Here is a 20,031-nt window from a genome sequence, read left to right on the forward strand (position 1 = left end):
GTCTTCGACCAGCGGGGATCGAACCCGAGCCCCTCCGGCCCCGAGTCCAATGCCCTACCGATCAGGCTACCACGGGCCCTTTCAGAATCTTTCGGTCTCTAACCGAACGTGTGTAAACAAAATGTTTTAAATTGGAATTGCCAACTTCTCAAGTAATTCGTTGAAGCATTCGTTACGTTCGACGAGCTCAACCGGTAAGGACCGACGAGCTACAGGTCACTCATCGAACACAACCGAGCTCAACCTAAGTAAAAGGATCTTCTTAAAAGTTGAACAGTCAGAAAAAAAAAAAGAACGGGTCTAAGAATATTAATAATCATAAATTAAACTTTACATGAAGGAAAAAGAAGCTTTCAAATCAAGAAGAGAACATTATTCAGTCCACTTTTTTTTTTATTTAATGCGACTGGCAACTGGCAACGATCTAGCAATTGAATTTAAAACCGCTGAAATCAAAATATACGCTAGCGTACTTTTTCTGTCGTGCTGGAAAACTTCAAAAGATAGGAGAAAAAACAAATTAATTATGTCTAAAGCAAAGGAAAAAGTTCAAGAAGATGTCAAACCAATAATATATGACTCCGTAAATAAAACAAATTATCAAAGAGGAAGTTTCCTCGGCAAAGGCGGTTTTGCGAAATGCTACGAGTTTAAAAATTTATCAACTGGTGAAGTCTTCGCTGGAAAAATTGTGTCGAAAAGTATGCTGATAAAGCCTCATCACAAAGAAAAAATGTTTCAAGAAATCAATATCCACCGTTCTCTATCGCACAAGTACATAGTATCATTGCATAGTTATTTTCAAGATTCTAGTAATGTTTATATCATTTTGGAACTGTGTAGCAAGCGTTCTTTAATGGAAATGCATAAACGACGAAAAACTTTCACCGTTCCAGAAGCTCGCTATTTCATGAGACAAATTTTATTAGCTTGCAAGTACATGCATGATAACCAAGTAATCCATCGGGACTTAAAACTCGGAAATTTGTTTCTAAATGACAACATGGAACTGAAGGTTGGTGATTTTGGTTTAGCAACACGCATTTCTTTTGAAGGGGAAAGGAAGAAAACCTTATGTGGGACACCAAATTACATTGCACCTGAAATCTTAACCAAAAAGGGACATAGTTTTGAGGTTGATATCTGGTCCTTAGGCTGCATATTGTACACTCTGTTGGTTGGTTCCCCACCATTTGAAACGAACACACTAAAGAATACTTACTCAAAAATAAAGAAAAATGATTATTTCTTGCCTATATCTATGGATGCTGCTGCGAAATCTCTAATAAAGAAGCTACTTCATCCAGATCCTCTGTGCAGGCCTTCCTCTGAAGAAATTCTGATGCATGACTTTCTGACTAATGGATACATCCCTACTCGTTTGCCTACTTCATGCTTGTGTATGAAGCCTAGAATAACTCATAATATGTCTGTTTTTGAACTTACGAAAAATGCCGATAGAAAACCTTTGTTGGAAAGTGGCCAACTACCAAGTACAGATGCCGCTCAAGATATTTTTGAAGAAAATGGCAAAGACCCCGGTCCTACCAAGGCCTTGCTATTAGATGGCGCAGCTCCGAAAGATTCCTATTTAAGCGAGTTGTTAGCCATGCTTGACAGCATATTGAAGTGCAATCCAGAAGCACTGTATACAGGTCAGCCAGAAGACGCTCAAGACCCTTCGGCTGTGCCATTTGTCTGGATCAGTAAATGGGTTGATTACTCGGACAAGTACGGTATTGGTTATCAGCTATGTGATAACAGCATAGGGGTGTTTTATAATGATTCTACTCATATAGTTCTTTTGGCTGACGGGAAGAATTTGCAATACATTGACGCTGATGCGGAACAGTTCTACACCATGCCGGACTACCCTCCAGAACTGAAGAAAAAAATGACCATCTTGAATTACTTCAATACCTACATGAATGAAAATTTATTAAAAGCCGGAGAAAGTGCAAGGCCCAGAGAAGGAGATGAAATGAGCCAAGTGCCACATTTACGGGCATGGTTCAGAACCAAGACTGCTATAGTCTTCCATCTTTCAAACGGTACATTCCAGGCAAACTTTTTCCAAGATCATACTAAAATTATTTTATGTCCAATTATGAGTGCTGTTTCCTATATTGATGAAGAGAAAAATTTTAGCGTTTATACTGTTCCTTTAATTGAAAAATACGGTTGTTTGCCTTCGTTAACTTTAAAGTTGAACTATGCTAGAGGGATGATCGACAGATTGCTCAAAAGTTAAAACCGTGAGGCTGTAGTGGAATAAGTTTCTGTGATGGAATTTTTATTTATTTTAGCAATTGTTTTGCAATTGTATTTTTAGGGTTTTAACTTTTTTTAAATTTTAAAGTGACATACAAAAGTGCATTTCACCCTACTGTACACTGAATTGCTACAATTGTATTTTTAGGATTTTAAATTTTGAAGTGCACTACATGTTATGATTTCAACAAGTTCGTATTGATTTTATCGACTATTTTTAAATTGTATTTTTAGAATTTATTTTTTTTCAATTTAAAATTTCTTAAAAATTCACATGCAAAAGTTTTATGTTATTTTTCTTCCATACTCTCTTAAATATCTATCACTATGTGTTTTTCAGCAGATCAAATTCCTTTTTTTTTCTCACTTGGAATGTTCTGTAATGTAAATAACTTTTGGAATATGTTTCCTTTATTCCTTTAGGTGAATTACACAATAGTTTACCCGTTCAACTTTAAAAATAAGCTTTGTTTGAGGAATGCTGAAAGTCAATAAGGCAAAAAAAAAAAAAAAAAAAAAAAAAAAGAGAGAGAGATATAATGATGCTGTGCAGCAGAAAAAGCCTTTAATGATTTTTTATTTGTTCTCTTATGCACCATGCAAAAACTGATCAAACTGAAAAGTAAAAAATCTTGGAAAATTTTGTCAAATAAAATTTGTTTTTTTAAGTGCTTAATTTTTTAACAATTTTTTGAATGCCATAAACATGTTTTCAATGATATTTTGTAATCAATTTAAAAAAAGAAAAAAATCACACTAGGTAAAATACTTGTAAATATGAACCTATACCTTTGTAGTTAGATGAGTAAAGAAAGATTTTTTTTTTTTGAGACCCATCAAAGATGCAACTTTATATTTCTTTACATCAGCGTTGGGCTTTTGACATGGCCTATCACACTGTCCAATGCAGTCACAATTGACATTTTTTATAAACATAACATTTCCCGAAGCTGAAAATTGTTTACCTAGATTAATGTGTTTAATTAAAATGAATTGGTACACTTTCCTTTAAATTTGCTATAATGTAAAAATTAGATAAAATAATTAAAACAATTAGTTTCAAGTAATTTTATACCTTTAAAAATCTTACATGAATTTTTTTTTCTTTGGAGTTACAGTAAAACTGAACTGATCATAGCACTCAATCATGGGTGCAAGACCTTCCGTCTCAGGACGGATTTCCGTCTTGACAAAATTTCCGAGACGGAGGTCGGGACGGAAAGAAATTCAATGAATTTCTTTTAATTTTTAATGAAAAAAAGAAAAATTGAGTGTTTGAAAAATATGCTTTAATATTACTGGACCGTTCCATAACCACGAATTTACATCGACATTCTCTCGGTTTTCCCAAATGTGCTTGTTTAGTCTGCAACGTGCTTTTGGAGGAGTAGCTTTTCGGCTCGCGCAGTTTGACTTTTTTTAGGTATAACTTTGTTATTTCCAACTCACTGCATTGCAAACCGAGGAGTTGCTCGCTATTCTCCCTGATTTTTCGAAGCAATCGGCTCTAATTGAAAATTTAGCCTTTTCTCATGCTATTTTCGATCATCCTTTCGTTTTTTTTTCATTTGTGTTTTCTTTTTTTTTTGCAAACTTCACATGCATAAATGAAAATTATGTACGCTCTTAAAATGTCTTAAAAGTTGAATCTGCATCACCAATTGAAAGTGATTGCTGACAAGATGAAATATTTTCGCCACAGCAAAGGACGTCCACATACCAGGTAAAACAGAAAACTATCAAGGATTTTGAAGATTTTAATGAAAATGGGAATTTTGGAAATAATTGGGGGGGGGGGGGGATTTCAAGCTGGTTGGAAACACCGATGGGCAAACCGTTCCTGCATTTTTGACAGACTTGAGGAATCACTAAATTCTAATGTCATTGAATCGAACACTCGCTAGAATGGAAATATGGGTGGGGGGGGGGGAGAGAAAGGAAAGAAGAAGAAAAATAACGGCAGCACGAGTTTGCAAAAAAACGCCTCTTGCAAAGAGGGTAATCTGTCCACAAATTAACCCACGATAATACTGAGGTCTTAAAACGTTGATATCTTGGACAATCTAAAGGGGGGGGGGGGGGGTTACTCACGGGTTACAGTATAAAATATCGAAAAACTGAATTGAAAATATTTTTGAAGCTAGGAGTGGTTCGATATTTCTCCACTACAAACTCTTAAAAATTTAAAAGTCAAAAAGTTTTAGGCTGTCTCTGATGATGTAAAAGTGGGTTTTAAAAAAGAATCGAAGATTGGAGTCTTAAAAACACTAATGTAGGCAATCTTTGGTGAATTTATGAGAGATGGTTTTGGTGTTTTAACATGAAAATGTTTTGTAGCTGATGTGTTAAAAACTATTTGAGGCTATACTTAAATGACTTAAGTTAAAGGGCATTTGCGACCCTCTCCCGAAAAGTTTGTAATTGAAGTCTTAAATCTTTTAGGCTGTCTTTGGCAATGTCAAGAGGGGGGGGGGGGGGCTCTCTTTAGGCGAAATTCCGAAACTGGAGTCTTAAAAGCGCAACTTTGGTCCGTCTTGGGGTTCGGAGTTCTCCTTTCCCAAAAAATATTCAAAGCTGAAGTATTCAGAACTCGGCTTTAGGTAATCTTTGGAAGACTTAAGAAGAGGGAATTCGAAGGCTTTCTCTCAATACGTTTTAGAATTTAAATTCTAAAATCTTCGGTGATTAAAAGGGGAAACTGCAAATTTAAGTAAAATTTAGTGAACTTAGAGGAAAGAGTTCGGGGGGGGGGGAGGGGTCTCTCCCCCCGAAGTATTGAAATGCTATTTTGGCTATTTTTGAGTGAGTTAAGAGTTAGAGAATTCAGGGGTCTTTCTCGAAACATTTTCGAAATTGAAGTCTTAAAACTTGGGGTTGTCTTTGGCGATGTGTGGAAGGGAGTTGCTCTCTCAATAGAAAAATAAATCTTAAACAAAAACTTACACTGCGTTTAGTAAACACAATGCGAGGGGGGGGGGGGGTTCCGCACCCCCAGCCCGAAATATTTTAGTTTCTGAAATTTTAAGAGCTTTGTTTTGGGCTGTCTTTGGATGACTTAAGGGGGAAGGGTGTATGAAGATTTGTTCAAAAAGTTTCCAAAATTAAAGTATTAAAATTTTTAGGCGGTCATAAATCATGTTTATAGGTAAGAGGGGTACTATTCCCTACAAAACAATTTAGAAACTGAAGCCTTAAAAATTGAAATTTAGGACATTTGTGGTGAACTCCGAGGAAGGGGTTCGGGAGTTCTCTTCCGAAAATTCTTTGATGCTGAAATATTTAAAGCGCCACTTTAGGCTATATTTGAGTGCCTTAAGAGGGATGTGATTCGGGAACCCTGCCTGGAGTTAGGATTCAGTTCCCCTATTTCTTTTTTTAATTAATGAATGTTGGAAAGGGTACATTGTTTAAAAAATATATCTACTTCACTGAAGCGATTTTTTATTGCGATTTAAAAAATTCTTTTCTTTAAAGAATTTCTTTTTCAAATGAAGACTGTGTGGGGGAATGGTGACAGTTCATTATCATTAGTCGGCCTTACCCTTCCCCCACCTTTCCTTCTTTTCTAGTTTGTTGGCGCTACCTTGGGTAGACTTTCGAATCAGAACCGATTTATGTTGCAAAAGTGAAAATCTTATGTCCTAAGCGATTTTATTGTTACAACAAAAATGTTTAGGATCGGCAAAAAATTAATGGTGGGGTGCTGCAAACGCTTTTATCCCTTACATTATCCAACATCCTCTAAAATTGCGTTTTTGAAACTTTAATTTCGAAATATTGCCGAAGGAGGGTTGCTGAACTCCATCCCTTCAATAGTGCATTCAAAAAGAGTATAAACGTTATGAAATTTAAATTACAATTTCGTTTTTAAATCTTCGATTTCGGGAAAGCCCATTGCGTCCCCTCCCCCCCCCTCTTTAATATTTTTTGAAGGTTGCTCAATATTGTGATTTTGGGACTATCAGTTTGAAATAATTGATGTAAGAGTCCCTGAACCCCTCCTTTCCCTGAACTTTACCAAAATGGCCTACCACAGCGTTTTTTGAACTTCAATTTGAAAAAATTTCTGGGGGAGAGCCCCAGGACCCCCCCCCCCACAAAAATATTTTCCGTCTTGAACACATCACCAAACTTGCACCCATGCACTCAATGATTATGAGCATAGCATTGAATGAATTATAAATCAAAATTGACTGGTCCGGGACCACAGAAACAGCCAGTGAACCTGCTTTTTTTTAGCCATGCTCCAGAACAAGTTAAAAAAGAAAATTTGGCGAGACGGGGGGAAAAACAAAGCTGGAATTAGAAGAAAACCGAAAAAAAGCTTTTAAAACCTTATTTATTTTTATTCAACTTTAAAAGCTTGGTGCCTGAAAAAAAAAGGAAATTGAAGAAATAAACGAGAAACTAAAGACAAAAAAAATCTTTTTATTCAGTTGATTTAAAAATGATATTTAAATTCCAACAGAAAAGTACAGTTATGTTTGTGGTAAAAAATAGAATAAGATGATGAAATATTTTATCTGCAGAAAAGAAAATGATAGTAATAAAATGGAAAAGGGGAATCTAAGATGAGAAATTTATCATCTGTCCCCCAATGGCTAAACAATATCGCTCCAGATCCCAAGAATTAATCTAGACACAAATTGGATCAGCTTTGCGGCCGCTTCATGAAAATTTGTCTTAAAATCCTTTCACACAAAATTTAATTTGTAAAAGCAGCTTTTTCAACATGTATAAGCTCAAACAACTCGTCTAAAAACTAGTATGTTGTGGGTCATCATAAAACTTGCTGCTAAACCTATCTTATAAATTTTTTGATCAAACATATATAATCGCTTGAAAATCATTTCAAAAGCCTCACTTAGTTTAATTACAAACATTTTTTTGCGTTTCAAATAGTCTATATGGTAACGGATAAAATTCTAAATCAAGATTTTTCCGGTTTGCCAACTGTTAAATGGCATGAAAGGCTTTCTGGAGCAGATATCTTTCACATTGTTGTACTTAAGCTATTGTAATTCAAGCAAACTGAGGCAAAAATTGGTCTCCATTGGAGCAAGTAACCAACGCCTGTTTCCGTTTAGGTTCGCATTTATTCCAAATTTGATCCAAAAATTTTTTTTTGCTTGAAATATAGCACTCTTAATGAACAAAAAAGAACAAATGCACCACAACCTTTTGAGCTTTTGGTGCCAAAATCAAATTGGCTCTTGAACCCTCTAAAACTCTACACGTCGACCAAATTTTGTTTGGTTTTTTTCATTATTTCTCAACTGGCTCATAAAGAAAAATTCTGGAAGGGGTTTTCAAAATCGAAAGCTGTTTCTTTCTCGATTTCTAATGTACAAAATGTCATTGGCGTAAACAGGGGGGGGGGACCTCCCCCCCCCAATATATATAGGCATGTAATCCTAGTTTACTAAATTTACGTAATAAACTAGGATTAGATGCCCAAAAAAAATGAGTGTTTTCAAGAAAGAGCGGACATATTGCATTTTCGATTTTTTTCTAAAAGCGAAATTTACTTTTAATCCTTTAACTGGTGCTCACATGAATGAATAACCAACCATGTAATGAACGGGTCAAAATAGATCAGTGGCGAAACTAAAAAAGGAGGTGCAGAGCCTCTCCCAGAATGCTGAGTTGAATGATTTTCAAAACTTTCATTATTGCTGAGAAGAAAAGAATGCATCTTTGGAAAACAAAGTAGTTTTTAGAAATTAATAGTAATGAGGGGGAAGATCTTAATTTCTTTTAAAAATAAATCTTTGAATTAAAAATATTCAAAAGTAACAGCTTGTTATCAGCTAACTCCTACCCCCCACCTCCTCTTATTTCTTCTCTTTTTTTTCTCTCTCTAGTTTGTCTGAAAATAAGAGTGTTCAAAATACTGCTCCTCCGAAGCCCTCCTCCCCCCACACACCAGAAGCACTATAAAGCATCTTAAATTTCATTTTTAGGTGTTTAATTTTGTGAATTTTCCAGGGGAGAAATGCCACAATCACCGAACAACATCGAAAATTGCGTTTTGAGAGCTTTAATTTTGAAAAATCACAGGCCTTAATATTACAAAATATGGCCTTACAATCGCGTTTTTAAGACCTGAATTTCAGAAAATATTCGAGCAAGGGTCCCTATACCACCTTTCTCAGCGTCATAAGGAATTAGGTTTTTTAAACTACACTTGCAAAAATTTTAAGTGGAATAGCCTCTGAAAATAAAACATTACTTTAATTTTTAGCACCATAACTTTAAAAACTTTACCAGGGAAAAGCTTCAGAACCTCGTTCCCGTAAAAATGCTTAACGTTTGTCTAAAATTGTGTTTTTGGAACTTTTAATGTCGAAAGTAGGGGGAGGAGGAACTGAATTCGACCTATTAAAAAGGAAATCGAGCGGGGACAGTCCTTAAGCTCCATCCGTTACCCAAACGCCGATAAATTTGGTCTGTAATCAAGTTTTTCAAGCTTCAATTTCTAGAAATTCCGCTGAAACCGCTGTACCTTTTGTTCCCCAAACATCAACGAAGAAAGTCTAAAATTGCGTTTTTAAAGCTACAAGTTTCAAAATTTTTCAGACCCCCCTATCCTATCGGATCTAAAGTTGTCTTTCCTTTCTCTCCCCCCCTCCCAAAAAAAACCCTTTTTTTTTTTGGTTGAGTCACTGAAATAGAATATCACTTGGTTGGGTTTAGGTTGTATGCACTCAGTAGTTCTGTTCTGTTTAAACTGAACAACATACATTGCAATACATACATTATGATTTCTTAAATTTATTCACTTCATTTTTGAAAAAGTAAATTTTTTCATTATTTTAGTTGGATGGCAGAATATGAATCAAATAAATTTCCCTTGAAAAAAAGTTTACCCCCCCACTTCAAGTGACGCCTCTGCAAAATATTATTCTATCTATTTAACTAAAGAGTTTCTATGGCTTAATAATTATTCATTCATGTCACTAGCTTAAAAATAATAATTTTTATTAATACCATAATGCTTTTAAAACAAAAAGGAAGGGGACAGCACTCATTACATTTATTTTAATCTTATATCCTAGTTGTGAGTTTTTTTCGCAAGATAATTAAAACCTCCTTTTGAGGTACATTCATGTCTAAATGAATGTACATTAGAGCTAGGCTATTTGATCGTTGTTCCGAAATCACCATACAGAAGTTCTAAATCCAAAGGAAGAATGTCATAACCTTAAGGAGAAATAATTATTCTAATCAAATAACTATTTAAAACTCTCCCAAAGTATACATATGCAAAATCAAGGCCTTGAGTTAAAAGAGCGAGAGATAAGTAAGGCGACTTTTTCAAATCCAGGCTAATAGTCGTTCTGATCTCTTAATGAGAATAGAGAAGGAATCCAAGAAAATCAGGTGTGGTAGGCACTCTTTCCCTACGCATCCCAAAAAGAACATGCTTTGCCCTGGACGTGATGAGTCACCACGATTCTTGCTTTTATCTGTTGCCTTTATGTCTAAAAATGGGGGGGGGGTCACTTTTTTCTTTTAATTTATTTTTGTGATAGTTGAAACATTCTTTACATGGCAAATGTTTTTTCCCCAAAAAAAAATTAAAAAAAGAAAATACACAATAATTCTTTGGCGCAATAGCATGAAATTAACAATTTAATTCCCTTTTTTACAAAATGGGCACCTGAGGATAAAAACGCGGCTTGATCCCTGTTGCCATACTTAGGGCTCATTCACCCAGGGCTGCCACTGAGTTATGGTCCTAAAAATAGTCGTTTTAGTAGATTCTTAAATGAAAAATAGTCATCAAACAAGGAAAATAGTATAAAAGTCTCCTATTACTTTTTAAATAGTATTAATACTTAATTATGTCACCTATACTTTGACGAACAGACATATCTCAGCTGCATGATATATGAGCGGGATCTCCTGGGCAAGCGGAGCTCTCTCCATTTAAACACAAATGGTGTTCCCGACATGGTTTCTCCCCAATCTTATTTCAATAACAAGAATGAAAGTTTGGCATATATTAGAGATATTTATAAAATAATTAAAACATTTCAGCCGGTAATTACTTTTTTGAAATGTCTCAAAACATAGTACATAGTTTGGGGGAAAAAAAAACATTTTTGTTCTTTCAAGTGCTAATTAGCCACTTTCCTGTTTTAAATGAAGTAACTTTTCATTTCTACTACTCTGTATACTCATAAAACAAAGAAAAATGTTTGCCAATATTCACTATATGATGTGATGGATCAACCCTGTTGGCCAAAATTACCAACTTCGATAGCTCTAAGGCAAAAAAGCACTTCTTTTGCACAAAATACCTTTATCAGCGCACACTGCCAAAGCAAACATATACTACACTCTCTAAAACCAAACCTTACACTAACTGAATTGGTTAACCAAGTTAATTCAGTTATTAACTTGGACCGCATAATAACGGTTATAGCATAACATGATAATTTGCATAAACAAACCCAATAGTCTTTGCAGAGAGTGAATTTCAAAGTTTATGAAGTCCTCACTCACAAGAAACTCAGGGTAGCCACACGTTCTCAACCTCTCACCTATTTGCATTTTAATTAATATCTTTATTAATTAATTCAACAGAGACAAGACCGTGCTCTATCGGTTACTTACATTCAATGCATCTTATTTTTTTTAATGGTTGGCATGGAAACCTAGGGGGAACATGTCAACCCCTGTGGCCTACATGGACTCCCACCGCATAGACATTCAGCAGCCCAGGGGGCTGCCACATGGATCCCGGGGATCCATGTGCACCACTTTGGGAACCACAGGGGTCGGAGTAGTGACTTCAAAACTTTTAGGACACAATTTTGATAAAATTTTAGGACAACAAATATCAAGTTTTTTTAAACTTAAATGCAATTTATAAACTTACGTAGCTGAAGGTAAAACGTTTCAAATTCAATCTTGAAAATTACAATAGAATGCATTCAACTTTTTAACGCAGTGGCCAGTATGAAGTAAAAATAAATACTAGGGTACCAGTAGGATAAATGTATGTCCAATTGCTTCTTTACTTCCCTTGTTGTTGTTGAAAAAATATCCTTATAAGGAGGGATTAAAAGCAGGGAGCAAGTCCAAAATTTATTATGTACTTTTATCAGATAATTTGATACTTTTTGATGAAAAATATCCCTGTAAATTACAGATAAACCATTAAAAGATGCAAATGAATAACTAAAATGAAGAAAACTTCCGCTTATGAAATTTTATCTTGGAGTGAATTTGGAGCAAAAGCTTTGGATTGCTTCATCATAACCAATTTGTTTTCAGTAGAAGACAAAGAACATGGAATTTAAAATACAGCTTGATTTTTCAAGCTACTTGTCAACGTTTTATATCTCACCACATTAGCATTAGACAATACTTGTGAAAATCCTTGATTATCAATATTAGAAAGATAATGTACAAACAGAATAAAATGCTTTAGATTCTTCCCTTTCTGCATGGCACCATGTGCTGATTTTGCATCGATTTCTGCCTGCATTTTCCAACCACAAGGAAGGGCATTTTGTTTTCTGTGGCATTTTATTAAAATAAGTTGCCATTTACATTTTTAAAGCAAAAAGTTAGTAACTAAATTAAAAAATTACACGTGCAAGAAATAATCCCAACTTCACTAAACAGAAACACAAAGCAAACCAACTCTTTGTGCTGGAAAAACAAGCTAATGCTCAGACTACAACACAAGATAAGCACTATAAAAATAAATATTACTTCCTACCTGGGGACAACCCATTTAAATTTTGCTCTTAATATATTTTTTGAATGAAGTGTTTATATTTGGGTTATTTTATTTTATATTTTTTTTTTTTGCAGAAGAGGAATGACTGCAAGAGTTACAAAGTATAAATAAAACAAACAGTTTTATATCGAGCACCTGCTTTGGTTAACTGCATCCCCTCCCCTTTCCTCTTCTCCGGAGTGTCTATGAACTTGATTTTGTTATAAAACACAGGCATATCATAAAGAAAAGTTTCATTTTTCTACGCAAGTAGGGAATAAAATATGAAAATTTTACGGCAATAACTCAAAATTTTAGAATAACTCCTACCCCTAGAACCAAGAAAACGGCTTTAATGTACAATTGATTGGATTGTTTCCCATTTTTCAAAAATATTTTTTTCTGAAAGAGCTTAGTCAAAAACATGGGGCGAGTTACTTTTTTTTGGTTGTAATTTTGACTTATTTTCTCTCTTACAAAAATAATCTTAAAATATGTTCAGCCGTTGTTTTCATTTTTGTTGCCGACATCACAAGTGAGCAAGTTGCTAGGGTTACCAGAATCAAGTTTCAGGACATTACCAAATGAATATTTGGTAATTTAACTAAATTACCAAATATTCATTTGGTAATTTATTTAACTAATTCCTCGCATTGAAAAATCACTAAAAGGCAATATCTTGCCAGAAAAGACAACTACGTGCTCCGATTCAAGATGGCTTTCCTCACTTATGACGTCATAAGATAAAACTTTTTGTTTCGGAATCTGACATTTAAAAAAATTAAAAATCAAATGTTGGGAAAATGAAAGTAAGTTATGGCTCCATGTTATTTGGGAGAGAGTTCTGGCTCCATGTTATTTGGGAGTTCTGGCTCCATTTCCATTCCATGTTGTTCAACTCAAATGTTGGGAAAATGAAAGTAAGTTCTGGCTCCATGTTATTATTATTATTTTTTTTTTTTGCTTTACTAATAGGGTTGTTCAACTCAAATGTTGGGAAAATGAAAGTAAGTTCTGGCTCCATGTTATTATTTTTTTTTTTTGCTTATTCTATCAATTTCAGTGACTAAAAGCAGGGTTAGAAGTGGTCAACTTTTAATATATAGGACATTTTCCAAAAAAAAAAGTATTTTTAAAAACTACAATGAAAATCCATAATAACATCCATATATTAAACATTTTTTTCAAATATATTTTATAAAAATATGCTTTATGCTTAAAGCAGTTCTTTAAAACAGTTAATGGCTATTACATGCATTTTTCTACTAATAGGGTTGTTCAACTCAAATGTTGGGAAAATGAAAGTAAGTTCTGGCTCCATGTTATTATTATTATTTTTTTTTGTTGCTTATTCTATCAATTTCAGTGACTAAAATCAGGGTTAGAAGTGGTCAACTTTTAATATATAGGACATTTTCCAAAAAAAAAAAAAAAGAAAAAAATATATATAGGAACCATTTTATGAATAATTTTGATATGAAAAAATAAACAATACATAGTTTTATTATCAATGATTTCACTTAATCATTACTGCAAACGGTTAAAAAACCCATATAAAAGTTATAACTTATACTTAGAATGAGTTTTCTATCCTTGAAAGAATAACTTAAAAAAAAAAAAAGTTTACTTATGCAAAAACATTTACTGTACTATTTTTTCTTTTTTTGAAAGTACACCAAAATTTTGTTTTGCCACTGATTGTTAGGCATCTCTATAAGACTTTTTCATTACTTTTTGAATTTCGTATTTAGCCCTTGGATAAATCGTGACAAAATGGAATCTTTCCATTGGTAATGCATGCATTTATTGCTTTCTGAATTGCAGCATCTAAACTAACCGTAAAACTCTTATTATAGCATCAATGCTTTAAGATGATCTTTCTTATGTCAGTATCTTTTTGTTTGAGAGAAAAACATCTTTCAACTGATGCTACATCTTATGAAAGGTGCTAAAAATCCTAAGTTGTATTTGCAACTAGAAAGCTGATCTATCCTTACCATTGAAAAGCATTTTTCCAAAATGAATTCATTGACATCCGAATAACATCAAATCCTCACTCCTCAAAAATTTTAACATTATTTACCTAAAAATTTGACTATCTGTTAGTTTGCCTAGAGAATTTACTGTTGGCACTTATAGGTAGGACAAAATACTGCCAAGATATTTTTCAGATTGTGAAGTAGCAATAGAAGGCTCCTTTCAAGAAGAGGATGCAATTTTATTTCTTCATTTAAATTTCTGAAAAGCCTACTTTTCAATAACTAATTCTACTAAAAAGTGCTAAAATAATGTAAAATGGAATTTTAGCAAGAAATTCAAATTTTGAATCTAGGCGGAGTAAATCTTTTTTTTTTTGCATAATCGCCGACATTTAAATATTTCCAATATACCTTCTTTTTTTTTTCAATATTGATATCAGCTATATCTTTCCCGCATTTTGTTGTTAGTGATGATTCGTTGACAAAGAGCTTCAACAATAGTTTGGAAAGCTTGTCATAAAATATGGATCACTGAAACTTTCTCTTAGAAGAAGTTTTAAACTTTGTCACAAATACTCTACAAAAGTTAAAGATGCAGGTGTCGGCAGAGATCCCCCCACCCCCCAATTTTTTATACGCAAGTTCCTTTCAATTGTTATTCTCTACAATTCTTTATAACAAACTATGAGAATGTAGGAAATATAGATCAAGTGCAAAAATATAGGACACTGTTGATGCTTTTTTTGAAAATATAGGATATATAGGACTACTTCTACCCCTGTAAAAGTAGTACTTTTGGCTGAAGGAAACAACCCCATTGCTGAAATGTGAACTGAATAGCATGTACAAGTATGCATGAAAAAGCTATTCAATAGTAAATAAAATATGACTTCGTATTTTTAAAAACTACAATGAAAATCCATAATAACATCCATATATTATACATTTTTTTCAAATATATTTTATAAAAATATGCTTTATGCTTAAAGCAGTTCTTTAAAACAGTTAATGGCTATTACATGCATTTTTCTACTAATAGGGTTGTTCAACTCTAAACAGATTTAACTTTCATAATTTTTCTGTTTTCTAGTAAAAAATTATGCTATAAACTGACAAGAAAAGTAAACAAATGAAAAATTTATTTATCTAAAAATATACACACAAAATATACTTTAAATTGGCATGATCTGTAATTAGTGATTTTTGGTTTTGATCGATGGAATTCAAATATTAAATGCATCAAGAAGGCACTGTTAGATGTCAAACACAGCGCTACAAGGTACTCCTATCAATGGCTGCTTGTCAATTATTTCAGATAAAAGTTCCTTAATTTTCAAAAAATGCCGTTTGAATTCAATACCGTCTCCCTAGATGAAAAAAAAAAGAATTAAAATATTAGTTTAACATCATATTTCTCAAATTAAACAAGAAAAATTGAATCAAAGGTCATTGTGCTCACTAGGCAGGGACGGATACAAGGGAGGTGCAATTGCACCTCCCTTGAGGGTCTTCACCTGTAATTTTAAGAAAATGAAGTTAAAAAAACGCAAATTTAGACGAGTTTCATTGATGTTGGGAGAAGGGAGGTCCGGGTTTGGCACCCATCCGCAGAATTGTTTTGGATCGGAAGTCCAAAACCTTTGTGATCAATATTTTTAAATCTGATTTTATGCATAGTAAACAGTAAATAATAAAAATCAATCAACCCACCCTTGAAAAATTTCTGGATCCGTCCTTGTCACTAGGGTTATGATTTTTTTATTTTTGCATTTGATGAACTTTTGTGTTGCGATTAGTAAACTATTTTTGCAATGGATCAAAACAAAACTTCTAGCACCAACCAGTTTCAAGTTTAGTTTACTGAATGCACTCTGCTATAGCTTAAAGCAACTGAAAAGGTTGAAAATTATAGTGTCATTCGTGCTAAGATGGCAAAAGAAATGTGTTGATATTTTAGGCAAAACACTAATAAAAACGTTTTATTATAATTTGGGATAGCCTAGACAAAAAATCTCCCATCCTGTCCTATGAGGCACTTATAATGGGTTGGAGTCTTTTGGGAGCGATGGACGACTTGAAGTTTCAGAATTGCACCGTATTTTTAAATTGAAGTCAAAAAAAAAAAAAAAAAAAAAAAAAAAAAAAAAAAAAAAAAAAAAAAAACGGAATGGTAGGCCAGTTTGGTAAAGTTCAAGGAAAGGAGGGGTTCAGGGACTCTTACATCAATTATTTCAAACTGATAGTCCCAAAATCACAGCATTGGGCGACCTTCAAAAATATTAGAGAAAGGGGGGAGGGGACTTTTGGGCTCTTCCCGAAATTGAAGCTTTGAAAATGAAATTGTATTCCATCTTTCATAACGCTTATACACTTTTTGAATACATTATCGAAGGGATGAAGTTCAGGAACCCCCCTTCGGCAATATTTCAAAATTGAAGTTCTTAAAACGCAATTTTAGACGATGTTGGATAATGTTAGGGGTAAAAGCGTTTGCAGCTCCCCACCATTAGTTTTTTGCCGATTGCAAACATTTTTATTGCAGCAATAAAATCGCTTGAGACATAAGATTTTCACTTTTGCATCATAAATCAGTTCTGATCGGAAAAACTACCCAAGGTAGCGCCAACAAACCAGAAAAGCAAGAAAGGTGGGGGAAGGGTATGAGCGACTAATGATAATGAACTGGCTTCAGTGTGTGTGTGAAGTAGATACATTTTTTTGATTAGGTACACATTCCAATATTCATTAATTAAAAAAAGAAATAGGGGAACTGAATTTTTACCCCAAGCAGGGCCACTATTTCTATTAAGAGCAAAGCCTGCGGGTATCTGTAGTAAAAACATAATTTAAAATCAACAAAACTTTAAATTTTAACCATGACTAATGCTGATACTTTTAAAACTAAGACCTAATTCCAGATAATGGAATAGTAATGATGAAGTAGTAGAGTTAGAATTAGCATATTAAACTAATACTGAATATAATAAAACATAAAAATTGCTTTTTAATTCTAAAGACTATAAGCTTGATTTGTACTAAAAAGTATGAAATAAAATAAGTATATGGTTTTTTGATTAAAACACTAAAAAATTACAGTTGAGCATTATACCTTTATATTTAGGGTAATTCTAGTTCAGCCTTGAAACTGATTTGTTAAATTGACTGATAATGAATTTATCCATTCTTCATTTGTTTATGGCAACAATTAAAAAGCAGAAATATGATCGACAAGTGCAAGTAAAAGCTGCCAAGCAAGCGATCAATTTAAAATGCCAACTAATTCCCACACTGGGCTCTTAAAGACTGAAAAAGCTCGCAACACGTACCTAACCAAATTGGTTCAACCAACATTAACACTAGGACTGACATTTTCTGTATACCTAGAAAGACTGAAGGGGCCAGTGTGGCCCCTACCCATTTTTGGAGTGAATTCTTTAAAAAATTCTTCCTGAGGGAGTCCACATGCCTGATACACCTTCTTTCAGGACTAAATAAAAACTTAGTACTTAATTATTTTTAGTTTTTCTCTCTATACTGGGCAAAAGTTTGAATTAGTTTTCCTTTCTAAGAGCAATGGCCACCGTTAGGATGGTAAGCAGTCGGTACTGTTTATAGCATTTGGATATCCAACCGGCTGCACAAAGAGAAAGTTACAGGTTAAACTAGAGTGAATGGCATTTTTTTATGCTACAACAATTAGGAGAAAGAAAAAAAATACATTTTTTAATTGTCAAAATGCTTAGGGGCCACTGTGGCCCCTCCCGTCTTTCTAGGTATAAGGATCAATATTAACAGTACTATGAGGCGAATGATTAAATGATTAAACAAGTATTCAAATAGTGTCATATAATGAAAAGTCAGAAAATTCCAATAAGTTCCGTTAGATATTATCCGAGTTATTAAACAACAAACTACGCGAGGGGCCACACAGGCCCCTCTGTCTTTCTAGTGTTAAAAGAGGTAACTCACACCTCCTGTTGTGTCATAGGAAATCCACATCTTCCACTTATCCAAATAACAAAATAAGATGAAATCAAATTTAGAAATGCGTGAAAAGTGGTGTAAAAGTGTAATAACAGCCAAAATGAGTAAATTTTACACTTAACTCACAAAAGCTGGCAGTTGTTTCAGCTTTAAAACAATAAAATAGTGTAAAAAAAGTAAAAATTTAACTTTGGTGCAGAAAATGTCAAAGTAACACTTTTGTAGCAGATTTTTTCTATTTCACAACAATAGTGACTCCTGCTTAAGTTGGACTTCAAATGATGCATATAATTTTCCACAAGCCAAATGCAGCATCATCAGTTTATTTTAACCTATAATTTTTGTTTAAATGAAACTGAAATTGATCCAAGCAAGGAAACATCAAAAGTTTTATCATGTCACACAAAAAGTTACTACAAAATAAATTTTGGACATAGAAAATTTTCCAGCCCTCACCAATAGCAACAATATAAAGCTGTTTCAATAAGTTACCGCCCTATAGTCAGGGCTAAGGCAGAAATAATAACACTGTATTAATTATTTGAAAATAATAGAATGATAAAATTGAATATGAAAAGTTTTGTTTACCCTAGATCTCCTGAAGTCAACTAGAATCTTTTCGGACATTGTTATTAAATTAACCTTGAAAACTAGTTGCATTTTCCTGCGATCCTGCGTTGTCACAGTAACCTGTAGAATAAAAATTAAAACAATCACCTCCACATCCTAATATGAAAGTGCACATAAAATTTTTATGAACAATTATTTACAAGCCCAGTAGCAGAAAGCACTCATCATGGAAGTGAGTGAGTGTTGCAGAAAATATTCATCAATTAAAAAAAAAAAAAAAAAATGCAGAGGTAAAACTTTTTCTTTTCTTCTAAAGTGCAACAACACAATAGAAGTAAAAATTGCTCTCTATTCAAAAAATGTTTATGCTCTGATATTTATCCCTGATTCAGAGGCCATATATGAGAGTTCGAGATTAGTAACAAGCAATTATACCCCTTGAAGACCATAAACTTTGCAATAGAATAAAGAAGTTTGTAGTGTCCCTCCCCTTCCCTTCAAAATACTATATTTTTGTAAGTAAATCCTTTTAGTTAATAAGGTTTTGAGGTCTTAATATCAAACGAAAAACATTATTTGTACTAGATAATGCAGGGGTTTCCAACAATGGCGCTCATATGCAAAATTGTAAGGGGGGGGGGGGGGCTCAGGTATTTTCTCCATGATTTAGCAGGATATTTTCCCCATGGAAACTGATTTCAGAGCAGATTAGAGTTATTAAAATTTGACATTTTTAATAACTTTTTCATTAACGGCTGAAGACATTTACATTTTTGCAAAGAAAAAAGTACTAAAAGCAAGGAAGTTTTAAAAATCTAAAGGGGGCTTGAGCGCCCTTGCACCCCCCCCCCCATATGGGCACCCTTGTTTTCCAAACTTTTCTGATTTGCGGCACCCTTTGAAGAAACTGGATTTTCTCATGTAGGGGTGCCCAACCTCTTAGAGTGAGGGCGAACCCTCATAAATTTTGTGAGGATCTCCCCAAAAGCAAGAGCCCCCCTCCAAAAAACTAAAAAATACCTCTCAAAATACCCCCCTAAAAATTTCAATGGCACAGTCTTTGCCATGACTCCCACTAGGTGGAAAACCCTGTCTCATGACACCCTAGTCTACCTCCATTATATTAGTAACATCACTTACGAGGGCAGTATGCCCCGGGTGACACCTTTCTGGGGTGTAACACAGAAAATGGATTTGAGAGTTTGAGAAAACGTAAACACTTTAATTCTGAAAATTTTCCTTAAATATATCTTAAATTACACTAAGCTATGAAATTTCAAAGAAAATGGAGCACAATATTGCAGGGAGGAAACAATTACATACCAGACTAGGAAAAATTTAAAAAAAAAAAAAATCCACGATTTTATACTGGTTTTTTAATGTAAACTTTCGTTATATCACAAGAATAAAAATGTGTTTTGAAAACTTCAAGTTCACATAAAATATTTATTGTGCGATAAGGTTTTGTCAATGAAGTTATCGCACCGATGA

General features: G+C 33.7%; 2 protein-coding genes across 2 annotated transcripts in view; one reads left to right on the forward strand and one right to left on the reverse strand.

Annotated features, from left to right (window-relative positions):
* The first annotated feature begins 495 nt into the window (after positions 1 to 495).
* On the forward strand, positions 496 to 2,566 carry LOC129234566 (serine/threonine-protein kinase PLK1-like). The gene has a single exon (XM_054868587.1). It carries the CDS (start codon positions 527 to 529, stop codon positions 2,249 to 2,251), a length of 1,725 nt encoding a protein of 574 aa, XP_054724562.1. The 5' UTR covers positions 496 to 526; the 3' UTR covers positions 2,252 to 2,566.
* Positions 2,567 to 15,172: 12,606 nt separating this feature from the next.
* LOC129234567 (serine/threonine-protein kinase Chk1-like) overlaps positions 15,173 to 20,031 on the reverse strand; it is a 73,183-nt gene continuing 68,324 nt past the window's right edge. Inside the window, exons 12-13 of the mRNA XM_054868588.1 lie at positions 18,559 to 18,660; positions 15,173 to 15,353 (exon numbers count right to left, since the gene is read on the reverse strand). Of these exons, the coding sequence (XP_054724563.1) occupies positions 15,240 to 15,353; positions 18,559 to 18,660 (216 nt within the window). The 3' untranslated portion in view covers positions 15,173 to 15,239. The remainder of the gene's footprint in view (positions 15,354 to 18,558; positions 18,661 to 20,031) is intronic.

The sequence above is a fragment of the Uloborus diversus genome, chromosome 1 (assembly GCF_026930045.1).
Source record: "Uloborus diversus isolate 005 chromosome 1, Udiv.v.3.1, whole genome shotgun sequence".
Classification (NCBI taxonomy): Eukaryota; Metazoa; Arthropoda; class Arachnida; order Araneae; family Uloboridae; genus Uloborus; species Uloborus diversus.